We start from the raw sequence: 13,411 nt of genomic DNA on the forward strand, positions 1-13,411 counted from the left end.
CATTTCGGAGACAATTGCTGGTCCAGGTCTTCCCGGAGGAATTTATAATTAATTTTGAGGAACATCATCCTCTCCACATTTTGTGGAAGTAACCTCCTACACCGATCGCTGACAATTTGACCGGCTGCACTAAACACTCTTTCGGAGTACACACTGGAGGGGGGGCAACTTAGGTAAAATAAAGCCAGTTTGTGCAAGGGCCTCCAAATTGCCTCATTTCCTGCCAGTATACGTACGGACTGTCTGACGTGCCTACAGTGATGCTGTCACTCATATATTCCTCCACCATTCTTTCAATGGTAAGATAAAATTGCTGCTAAAAAGCGCCAATGACAGGGTTATGAATATTAATTGTTAATCTCCCGTTCACTACTGTAAAAGGCAATGTGTATGCCTTTAATCAGATGTAGAAAAAAAGGGATAAAGAACAGCAGCGCTCGTGGGAAACAAAACTTCAAAGATGAGTGCAGAGCTGATAAAATTAAATCATTTAATATGACATTTTGACATCACACAATAAAAACATAATGAAACTGATTAAATATGGACTACTTAATCACTGGATGACCGCACTGGAGTTCAGAAGTTGAAAAAATCACCAGTGTTCCCCCCAATATTGAAGCGGCACTTCTACCTCATTTGAGAGCAGCACTCTGGGTTTTTTCCAGCGCATTCTGGCAAGCCTGCTATGGGCTCATCCCTCCCTCACATCACAATAGTTGGCATAACAGCAGACTTTACCCGAGGACACTTGCTTCAGCCAGCCCACGGGAGAGGTAATCCAATATCTGCCTTGGTACTGCACCTTTCATCTGCCGTGTTGTACACCAGCTACTCACTGGATACTATATTGCTACCTAACAAGTCGCTCCGGGAGCCTCACCATTCAACTTCTATCGATAGTATATATCCATGTGGTGAGATATTCTGTAACCCTTAATTATTATTATTATTTGGAGTAAATAATATACAGCACAGGACACCACCACTGAACTTATATGGCAGCACCACTGGACTGGACTTATACGGAATTATATTGATTTATATGGAATTATACGGCAGGATCCTTGGATTTATACGCCAGTACCGCTTGACATATACGACAGTATCAATGGACAGTTACGACAGTATCACTGGACATATACGGCAGTATCAATGGACATATACGGCAGTATCACTGGACATATATGGCAGTATCACCGGACTGGACTTCTACGGCACTACCACTGGAATTATACAGCAGGATCACTGGAAGTATATGGCAGGATCACTGGATTTATATGGCAGTACCGCTGGACATATACGGCAGTATCAGTGGACATATACGGCAGTATTACTGGACATATACGGCAGTATCACTGGACATATACGGCAGTATCACTGGACATATACAGCAGGATCATTGGACATATACGGCAGGATCACTGGACTGGATTTATACGCCAGTACCACTGAAATTATACGGCAGGATCACTAGATTTATATGCCAGTACCATTGGAATTTTATGGCAGGATCACTGGAATTATAAAGCAGGATCACTGGATTTATACGGCAGAACCGCTGGACATATACGGCAGTATCAATGGACATATACAGCAGTATCACTGGACATACAGTATATGCCAGTACCACTGGAATTATACGGCAGGATCACTGGGATTATACGGCAGGATCACTGGATTTATACAGCAGTACCACTGGACATATACGGCAGTATCAATGGACATATATACGGCAGTATCACTGGACATATATACGGCAGTATCAATGGACATATATACGGCAGTATCACTGGACATATACGGCAGTATCACTGGACTGGATTTATACACCAGTACCACTGAAATTATACAGCAGGATCACTAAATTTATATGCCAGTACCATTGGAATTATATGGCAGGATCACTGGAATTATACAACAGGATCACTGGATTTATACGGCAGTACCGCTGGACATATACGGCAGTATCAATGGACATATACGGCAGTATCACTGGACATATATGGCAGTACCACTGGACATACAGTATACAGCAGCATAGGGACACCACCACTGGACTGTTGCAGAACAACACAGCACCACTGCCATGGACTGGACTTATACAGTAGCACTGGACATTTGGCAGCAGAGGACACCACTACTGTGACTGGACAGATGCAGCACGACACACCACCACTGGACTGATGCAGCACAACACAGCACCACCGGACTGGACTTATACAGCAGCACTGGACATATGGCAGCAAGCGACACCACCACTGTGACTGGACTGATGCAGCACAAGACACCACCACTGGACTGATGCAGCACAACACAGCACCACTGCACTGGACTTATACAGCAGCAATGGACATATGGCAGCAAAGGACACAACCACTGTGACTGGACAGATGCAGCACAAGCCACTACCACTGAGGACGGAGACACGTCCTCTCTCTACACTCTCCAATGCTGGAGTGAAAATGGCGGGAATGCGCGGCTCCTTATATGGAATCCAAACCCTGTGAGAATCCGACAGCGGGATGATGACGTTTTGTCTCGTTCTGGTTTCCGAGTCAGGCGGGAAAACCCGAGCCTGACTCGGATCTGGACTCGTGACGTGAAGTCCAGGGGGGTTCGGTTCTCTGAGAACTGAACCCGCTCATCTCTAGCTTTAAGTGAAATCTGTAGCATATGGGACATCGATGCCCCATGCTCATAGCTACTGAAGTCAGACTAGTGCTAATTATATAATAGCAGACGTGCATTAAAACTTTAAATGCCAAAGCATTCTGAAGTGTTATTCATGTCTTCTCCGCTGTAACTTCAATAACTGGATGAGATTAATATTGTCATCTAATCTGGACTGTATAATGGCACACCTTTGTGTGGTTCTAGTGTGTTTATTTCTAAAATCTATCATAAGTAATACATATTGTATGATGAAACAAATGATATCAATAAAAGAAAAACATAGTTCCAATCGCTCATTTTTACTTAACAATTCATGATGGAATATAAATAGAAAAATGCACTTATACTATTTTTGTCCAAGAACATGTCCACTGAATGTTTGTCTACGTCATTTCTTCTTTTACTGTTTACTTTTATATTATGTTTGTTCTTTCATAATTTCATGTAGCTATTTTTGTGGTCTTAGCTTCCTATTGATGATGTGGCCTCTCCAGCTACATGTTTTATTTCATGTCTTCAATTTTGTATATCAAAAACTGTAAATAAACATGTTAATAAAGGTTGTTTTGCAACAGATTTTTACATTTTAATTACTGAACACTATTTAGTCATTATCCATGTTATCAATAATGTGTTATACGTATACTGTAAAAAACAGCAAATGTCTAAAAAAGTTTCTTGTCATTTTGGTTTGGATGCCAGCAATAAGACATTTCTTGACCACACCTCGATTTTGGTTTCATTAGACGAGACTTTCATAATTTCAAGGAATCTGAAATGAGATTAAAGTAAAACATATAACCACATACTGTACTGTAAATCAGTAAATGCAAAACTGCAGTAGGTAATACTTCATGATACTTTTATTGGCTACAAACAGTTGTTATGGAAGTTTTCACCATGCATGAATTCTAATCAGACATAACTCACTTGATGAAGATATTAGGTGTGCTCTGCACACTCATAAATACAAGTGTGATATGTATTAATCCCTGGAAATGCATAAAAGTCAACCCCATACATATATGGATCAGTTCAATTGTCTCTACTCCATGAAATCTGGAAAATGATGAGATACACACTGCACTGTGCATTATCAGCACTTATCGCATTGCAGTGGTTATTCACTGACACATTGCAGAAAATGGCATAAAAAAACTCACAGTATAAAATTAGCTTTGGACCCATTATGGGGGTCATTCCGAGTTGAATTTAGCACAGCTACGATCATCTTCCCAGGCATGCGGGGGGACGCCCAGCACAGGGCTAATCCGCCCCATATGTCAGTCCACCCCCCTTCCCGCACAAGTACAAAAGCATCGCACAGCGGCAATGCTTTTGTACTTAAAGAGTAATAGAAGATTTCACAAGATAAGAGGAAAAGCTGTGCAGAGGAGGGGCATTCCATGCAAAATAACAACACCAGTAACCTAGTTTTTATGATCTGCGCTGAAATTAAGTTTTGGCAAGACTGGTTATTGATCCAAAAAGTAGCAGGGAAGGCATTCCATGAAGCTAGCAATCAGAGGGATTGTTTCAATACTGAGTGTTACCTTTTGGTTTACATGGGGCTACTGCGATCTTACAAAGAGCAATGAATAAGCTGCTAAGGCCTCATTAAGGGTATGCAGCGTCATACTTAGATGACATTGTGATTTTCACCCAAGACTGGGAGTCACACCTCTCATAGGTGGAAGCCATTCTTGACTTCCTCAGGGCGCATGGATTTACTACCAACACTGAGAAATGCACCATCAGTGTGTTTATGTGTAGTTGGCCATGGACAGGTAAAACCCCAAATGAATAAAAGTGGAGGCTATATCCTCATGGCCTAAACCAGAAAGGAAACGCAACTTAGGACCTTTTTGGGGTTAGTGGGCTAATATTGCAAGTTCATTCAGGATTTTGCTGCCAAATAAGCACCGTTAACTGAATGTTTAAAGAAATAAAATCCAGATAAAATAGTCTGAACTGGTACTGATGAGGCAGCTTTGAAAGATTTAAAAGGAGCATAGGTTTTCACTGTGGTGTTGCAATTGCCAGGCTTTAAAAAGAAGTTTATTCCTCAGGCTGATGCCTCTTGAACAGATTTAGAAGCAGTGTTATCCCAAGAGGTACAGTAGAGGGAGAAGAAAGATCTGTCCTGTGCCCCCTCAGCCATGATCTGTTGTGCAAGACCTGATATTTGCTGTGTGGTGGCTTCTGAGTTACCATGAATAAAAACTACTTATTATACCACACTTGCTGAATGTGGTTCTTACAAGTGTCACAATTTACTGAGGTCATGGGTTCAATTCCCAATATGACCCTAACTGTGAAGAGTTTGTATATTCTACCTGTGCCTGCATGGGTTTCCTCCAGGTACTCCTTTTTCCTACCACAATCCAAAAATATACTTGTAGGTTAATTGGTTCCCAACAAAATTAACCCTAGCATGAATGTATCTGCGTGTACATGTGATAGGGAAATATAGGTTGTAAGCTCCATTAGAGCAGGGACTGATGTGAGTTCCCAAATGTTCTCTGTAAAGGGCTGCAGAATATGTGTGTGCTACTGTATATAAATAACTGGTAATAAATAAATATATTCAAATGCAGACCCATCCATCGCTACTGTTTCTATGAATTCTTAGTTTCTGATTACTGGTCGCTCCTACTTGTGCTAAAAACAGCAAAGGTTGACATTGATGATGTAGACATTTCTATAATGTCGACATTGCATCATTGTCAACATGGTTAAGGTCAACATCTTGAATATGTCCATGTATTCAATGTCGACATTACAACCATGTCATGTTGCCATGATGAATATCAACATTGTTAGTATTGGGAAAATATAGCACACAACACCTAGAGAGAGAACAATGGAGCTCTCATTATGCACCACATGGATATGGTTCCAAATATTTGTTCAGTAGTGAAACTCATACATAATCTGAATTTTATGTAGAATGTTCTTATCTGGTATTGTCAGATTTCTTACATATCAGACCATGGTTCACATAAGTACCAAATTCATATAATGTACAGAAAACATTTGTGCCACAAATAATGTAAACCCCAAGATTGCTCAGTATATAACTAGGGAAACCTTTCTGAACTTCCATCTTTTAGTAGTCTGAAAGAGTATTTATTTTATATTGGAATCCTTCAGCAGTAATCACTTACAATAAATTATGGAATTTCAGAAAGGAGAAAAACAGGTTGAATCATTAGCACAGTATAAATCTAGTGGATGCTGTATCAACTGAAGCAATATGGTGTTACACAGGATTGCTATTGGGAGACCCAAGGATCCCGGTCTTCAGAATGCCGTCGAGGAGGGGGGGGCTGCGCTCACCACGCATAGGGCTCGGTGTCTCGCTGTGCTCACCACAGGTTCTGTTCCCACTCTATGGGTGTTGTGGACACCCACGAGTGGGTATAGTCCCTGTCAGTCGGCATGCCGACTGTTGGGCTGTCCATCGCTCAGGATTCCGGCGTCAGTATAGAGACCGGCCGTCACATAGCTACATCCTGATACACATATGCATTGGTTTGGCACCTTATATGAAGAGGAGTCTTGTTGTTTACATTATTTTATTAACAAGCAACTTTTACCAGTCCCTTGTAAATGTTAAAAAAGGTTTAACAGCATATAGAGAAGACACCATGGTTTCACCATTTGCTGTAGTCACATTGTGCTACCACTATACAGTATATAATAAATGGGATTTGGACTGGTGTATTTTATATGCCAAGCATGCATTCCTCAGCCTTTTCAGAAGAACAGTCATCAGACACTTCAGTAACTTGATTAACTCTGCCTGAATAGGCGCACATGGTGCACTTACGATAAATACTGACACTGAAAAGGAACACAAACTTGGTGCTCTAGGCATTCAGAGTTTGATTTTTCCATTATCCTCAATAAAGACTGCTCCATTTGTTTATAACAGAGCTTAATGAAACCAGATGGATTTGAAGACATAGACATAACACCGAACAAAGTAGTGCCGTTACTGTCAGTTGTCTAGAGAGCTTACAATTCTGAGCATGATCTTATATTGAATGTAGTGACAGTTTAATTGCTAGATCAAGTAACATGAATGAATTTGTGAACCAGTGAATATGTCACTATTAGTCTGTTTATTGGAAGCATGAAAAGCATCTGGTATGCAATGTATCTTAAAATAGCACACTCAACTTTAATGGATAAAATGTGTTTAGTACTATTGTTCGACAACATGACCCTCTATAATACTCTGCACTATGGCTTTATTATTTCCTTTATTTAGTGGCAAGTTATTTTCAGTTTCTTTTTATAAAAGTGTTTAATAATCACATTTGGAAATGGAATACTTTATGAAATCACATATCTCATACTGTAGTAACATACAAAATTGCGCTTCTAATAGGATAAAGATCAGTGGTTCCCAAACACAGATCCCTTGCAGGGGTGCCATGGGTTCGTGGTCCAGGACTAATTTAAATTATTTATATTCAAAGTAATAGGCAAAACCAGTGCTGGTGTCTTCCAATCATAAAATATGTAGACAAACAGAAGCAAATCTTGTCCCTAATCATATAACATAAGGATGACATATAAACACAATTTACTTAATTTGATATTTTTTTCAGAATTTCTCAATAAGAAACTCTTGGCCTAGGGGTACCGTGAAAAAAAATGGAATACTCTAGGGTGGCGTGGCTCAAAAAAGTTTGGGAAAAACTGGGATGGATAAATGGGAATTAGATAATACAGTTGTAGCAAATTTAATACATCAGTTTTAGATCCTAAGTAGACATATTTCTTACCTTTGTTCCGTGGTCTTTATGAAATTCTTCGCTTTTTCAGGTTCACATCTATGGAAAGTTTGGAACATGGATAATGTCTGAATAAAGCCCATAAATTCTGCCAATGTCATGGTGATCTTAGTAACGATGCCATCTATCCTGTAATAGATAGTAGTGTGAGAAAAGATAACATCAGATTATTGATTACATACAGTCATACTTCTAAAGTATAGGCTCTTAACCTTGTACCTAAACAAAACTATTTGCAAATACAACAAATACCACATTTACAACCTCTAACAGTGTTTTTTTTTGTATAAACAATGTTTATTAGCACTCACAAGTATACGTAGGCAATAAACACATCTTCCAAACAATCACAGCGTGAATGCAGTTTTAACATATCACAAAGCAGTGAAAAAGAAGGAAGAAACCAGAGGAAACATTGGAAAGAAACATAATAGGAAGGGGAAAGAAAACAGAGAAAGGGCAAAATGAATATCATGAGGACAAAGGGAGGAAGGGAAGGTTAAAGTGAAATGGTTAGATGTAAGTAAAGCCATAATTGGTCTAGAATTTGGTCCAGTGGTTTTCAAAGAGATATAAAAATGGTGGAACAGAACTGCTTCGAGTCCCCCTATCTCGACAGCTGGAGCCAGTAGACAGGAGAGTCTTTTAACAAAACAAACCAGGTAGAAACAAATTCCAGATATCTGTCCTAGTTAGAGATGCAATATCTGCCATATTCATGTACATCAAGCCTCTGAAACCAAGCAGATGTAGCAGGTGGGTGTAAGGCATTCCAGAAAACTGGGATTACTGCTTTGGCAGAATTAAAAAATGCTTTAGTGAATTTTTATTCTCAAATATATCCCAAGATTAAACAACCAAGAAACTGAGTCAGGTGTCACTCCCTCCTCCACCACTGTCTTAGTGATCTGAATAAATGTGTCCCTGAACTTGCAAATCTTAGAGCAGTCCCACCAAATATGGAGGAGAGATCCCGGTGTCTATCCACAACGCCAACAGGAGTTAGGCAAGCATGGGTACATCTTGCTGAGAACAGCTGCGTATCTATACAAATAAATAATAACATTAATTTAAAGTGCATCTCAACTACTGAGAGGCTTTGTGAGGAAACTTGGGTGTATAAAATGAGTTATTTCAACTACCCGTCTGACATAGTGGTACCCAGTTCTTTGTGAAAAGTGAGAAGTGAAAGTCTGGCTGGAGCTGAACATTATCTCATCCAGTAGTTTATATATCAGGTAAGTCAACAATTCAGAGGAGTTTCTGCAGGAAGTGTTTTACCTGGAGCAGAGCCGGCGCTAGCAGCTCAGCAAAGGGATGCAGTGCATGGAGGCGCCATGCTGAAAAGGCGCTCTCCCCACTCTGCATCCCTGCTGCTGTTGGCTACTGCTGCGCCTGTCACACTGGAAGACAGGTAGTGGCTCTGGCAGCTTGCAGCAAGACTCCCTCCCCCTCCTCCTCCCTAGAGAGAGTGCACGTAGTGTGCGGTCTCAGCCCACACACAGTGATGCTGCCACTGACACCCCGTGCTGCCTAGAGGTTTGGGGGCATGGCTTAATTGCGGGAGCTGTGGCCATGCCCCTTTATGGGAAAAGTAATTTTAAAAAAACCTTTGCAGTGCCGAGCAGGGTTAGTGCAGTGCCTGATCCCTGAGCCCCCAGTCCTCAGCCCCTCAGCCAGGGTCAATTTGAGAGGGAGTGTAATTACTCCCCCCACTATCCATATAGGAACAGACAGATGCTCAGCAGTAGCAGCAGCCTCTCTGCCCCACTGCAGCATAGCACACTGCAGCATATGCTGTGCTGCCAAGATAAGAGCTGATGCTGCTGCTGCCCAGTAGGGTGGGAGTGCAGCGGACCAGGGTCCCCGCTGGGCCACTCCATCAGTCCCAGGCCCAGGTGATTAGTACCCGCTCACTCCCCCCCTCTCGGGGTCACTGACAACATCCTACAGAGCCACTGGAGTAACGGAGCCTGTGAGAAACTGGAGGAGAAGGGAAAGGAGGAGCAGCGCCTGAGTCGGGACCTCCTGCAAGTACCAGGGCCGCACAGTGGAGGGAATGAAGGCTGTACCCAGTGTGTAAGTAGCACAGAGGCTGCTGCTATTCTTGCATATGACAAGATGTTATTTTATTTTTTGATGTGTATTTTAAGGTTAAGTTATCTTTGTTGCACTAAAAGAACATTTGATAAAATAGTTGTCTTTCAATTAGGTGGAGCTACTGTATAAACAGTAACCAAGCATTATTAAACTATTACTTTAAAACTATTGGTGTAAATCTAATATACACAATCTATACCTTCCATCATGACCCATTCCAGAAGGGACGGTTCTAGACTTTGTGGCGCCCAAGGCGAAAGTTTCCTGTGGCGCCCCCCCCCCGCCCCCCCCTCTAAAGGTAAAATACAGTAGGTGCACACTGAGGGCGAGTGCCCCAAAACATGGGCGTGGTTTCATCATTGGGAAGGGGCGTGGCTTCTTCATAAGGAAGAGGCATGCCCACAGTTATCCCCCTGTACTTGTGCCCCTCTGTAGCTGTGCCCCCAGTAGTTGTGCCCCCAGTAGTTGTTCCCCTGTACTTATGCCCCCTGTAGCTGTGCCCACAGCAGCTGTGCCCCCAGTTAATTTGACCCCAGTAGCTGTTCCCCCTGTAGCAGTGCCCCCTGTAGTTGTGCCCCCTGTAGCTGTGCCCCTTGTAGCAGTGCCCCCTGTAGCAGTGCCCCCTGTAGTAGTGCCCCCAGTAGCTGTGCCCCTTGTAGCTGTGCCCCCAGTTGATTTGCCCCCAGTAGCTGTTCCCCCTGTAGTTGTGGCCCCTGTAGATATGCCCCCAGTAGCTGTGCCCATTGTAGCTGTGCCCCCTATATGTGCCTCCTGTAGTAGCGCCGCTTTGAAACCCTAAAAAAAAAAACACAATACTTACCAGCCTTGCTCCTGCTTCCGGACCACTGCTGCCGCTGTCTCCGGGCACCGGCTTCTCTCTATGGGAGAAACGTCATGACGTCTCTTCCATAGCAGCGCCGCACTGACACAAGGGGTAAATTTTGACCTCTAGCGTCAGTCAGCGACGCCAGCTGCAGCGGGCGCACACGGCGCTCGCTGCAGCCGGGGAGCGGTGAGGGTGGATTAGTAGCGGCTCTTGCCACGGCGCCCAGAGGGTAGCGGTGCCCCGGGCAAAAAGCCTGCTTGCCTGTGGCAAGAGCCGCTACTGTGTGTATGTCTCCATGTCCCTCTTCCCCCACCAGCAGTGTCCATGTCTTCATGTGCTCCTCATTCCTAGTCACGAAGGTGTATGTCTCCATGTCCCCCTCAGTCAGCAGTGTGTATGTCACCATGTCCCTCTTCCCCCACCAGCAGTGTCCATGTCTTCATGTGCTCCTCAGTCCTAGTTACGAAGGTGTATGTCTCCATGTCCTCCTCAGTCAACAGTGTGTGTGTGTGTCCTCATGTCCCCCCCAGTCATCAGTGTATGTTACCATGTCCCTCACCCCCATCCCCAGTCACCAGTGTGCACATCTCCATGTCCCCCTTCTCTAGTCACCAGTGTGTATGTCTCCATGGCCTCCACCTCCACCAGCATTGTGTATATCTTCTTTCCCATCCCCCCACCCCCACTCACCAGTGTGTACATATCCATTTCCTCTCTCCCCACCCCCAGTCAAAAGTGTGCATGTCTCCATGTCCCCCTCCCCCACCCCCAATCACCAGTGTGTCCATCTCCATGTCTTGATCCCTCCCAATCACTAGCCTTCATGTCCCTTCTCCTCAACCCCAGTCATTAGTGTGAATGTCTCCATGTCCCCCTCCTAACCAGTCACCAGTGTGTATGTCTCCATGTACCCCTTCCCCCACCTAAGTCACCAGTGTGTAGTGTACATCCCCTTGCAGAAATTTTTTAGCTTATGTACATTTCTTTTCTTATTGTAGTTACATACGAGGGGGGGCTGACCAATAATTTGCCTAGGGTTCCATGAAGTGTAAATCCAGCTCTGGTATGGGGGACCAAATTTCTCTACGAAACAGTTCTGTCCTCGCTGCCCAGTGTCAGTTCTAGTATCCTCATCATTGCTCAGTATCACTACTCATTGTCTTGCTGCTGCATTGTGGTGACCAGTATACTACAGTACAATAGTCCAGTGCTGTTCTTGCTGCCCAGTGTCAGTTCTAGTATCCTCATCAGTGCTCAGGATCAGTGCTCATTGCCTTGCTGCTGCATTGTGGTAACCAGTATACTACAGTACAATAGTCCAGTGCTGTTCTCGCTGCCCAGTGTCAGTTCTAGTATCCTCATCAATGCTCAGGATCAGTGCTCATTGTCTTGCTGCTGCATTGTGGTGACCAGTATACTACAGTACAATAGTCCAGTGCTGTTCTCGCTGCCCAGTGTCAGTTCTAGTATCCTCATCGGTGCTCTGTATCACTACTCATTGTCTTGTGCTGCATTGTGGTAACCAGTATACTACAGTACAATAGTCCAGTGCTGTTCTCGCTGGCCAGTGTCAGTTCTAGTATCCTCATCAGTGCTCAGTATCACTACTCATTGTCTTGCTGCTGCATTGTGGTGACCAGTATACTACAGTACAATAGTCCAGTGCTGTTCTCGCTGCCCAGTGTCAGTTCTAGTATCCTCATCAGTGCTCAGTATCACTGCTCATTGTCTTGTGCTGCATTGTGTGGTGCTCAGTATACTACAGTACATTACTAATAGTCCAGTGTCTTGTGCTGCATCTTGCTGCTGTAGGGTGCTGTGGTAGTGTCCTGTCACTGTGCATAGGTCATCATCATTCCAGTCACAGTGGTATCTGGGGGGTGACAATTCCATAGGGCTTTTGTGCTGCTCACTAATACTAGTACAGTGTCTTGTGCTGCATCATGCTGCTCAGTGTCAGTTCTCCGTAGTATCATCAGTGCTCAGTATAATCATTGCTCAGTAAAATCAGTGCTCAGTATAATCAGTAATCAGTATAATCAGTGCTCAGTAAAATCAGTGCTCAGTATAATCAGTGCTCAGTAGAATCAGTGCTCAGTAAAATCAGTGCTCAGTATAATCAGTGCTCAGTATAATCAGTACTCAGTATAATCAGTGATCAGTATAATCAGTGCTCAGTAAAATCAGTGCTCAGTAAAATCAGTGCTCAGTAAAATCAGTGCTCAGTATAATCAGTGCTCAGTAAAATCAGTGCTCAGTATAATCAGTGCTCAGTATAATCAGTACTCAGTATAATCAGTGATCAGTATAATCAGTGCTCAGTAAAATCAGTGCTCAGTAAAATCAGTGCTCAGTATAATCAGTACTCAGTATAATCAGTGCTCAGTAAAATCAGTGCTCAGTATAATCAGTGCTCAGTAAAATCAGTGATCAGTATAATCAGTGCCCAGTATAATCAGTGCTCAGTAAATCAGTGATCAGTATAATCAGTGCGCTGTTAGACGTGCGCCTGTTATCCGCCATTAGTGCAGTGGTATTTAGACAATTGATGAAGTTTTTGTGTCCCCGGTACCAAATCCCATCTAGGTTCCACTTCTTCAGGCAGGCGATAGCGAGATTTTGCCAATTAATTCCAGTGATTTGGACGTAGCATTACAGTGATTTTACCAATTAATATCAGTGATTTATAATTATTAATTTCAGTGATCTTGCCAAATAATTCCAGTGATTTGGACATATAATTCCAGTTGGAATTGTTTGTGTCACTTGGCTTAGTCATACAGCTACCTCATTGCACCTTTTCGACATCTTTGCATGAGGTGCTGTTTGGGGCCTAGTTTTTGAAAAGTGCCATCCTGTGTGACACTGCCGTATGAGTCCAGGGGTAGTGCTGTATTAGTCCTGGGGTACTGCCATATAAGTCCACCAATTGCATATTTTTTTTAAAGTGACTGGAGCGTGCTGGAGATGCTGCCAGTGGACCGAACAATTGCGGCCCACTCTT

The 13,411-nt window shown here is 43.2% G+C and overlaps 1 protein-coding gene across 1 annotated transcript in view; it reads right to left on the reverse strand.

The window, feature by feature from the left end:
• Positions 1-476: 476 nt before the first annotated feature.
• Positions 477-13,411, reverse strand: part of LOC134945093 (putative methyltransferase DDB_G0268948) — a 182,106-nt gene continuing 169,171 nt past the window's right edge. Inside the window, exons 6-7 of the mRNA XM_063934151.1 lie at positions 7,473-7,610; positions 477-3,448 (exon numbers count right to left, since the gene is read on the reverse strand). Of these exons, the coding sequence (XP_063790221.1) occupies positions 3,358-3,448; positions 7,473-7,610 (229 nt within the window). The 3' untranslated portion in view covers positions 477-3,357. The remainder of the gene's footprint in view (positions 3,449-7,472; positions 7,611-13,411) is intronic.

This window comes from Pseudophryne corroboree, chromosome 7 (assembly GCF_028390025.1).
Source record: "Pseudophryne corroboree isolate aPseCor3 chromosome 7, aPseCor3.hap2, whole genome shotgun sequence".
Lineage (NCBI taxonomy): Eukaryota > Metazoa > Chordata > Amphibia > Anura > Myobatrachidae > Pseudophryne > Pseudophryne corroboree.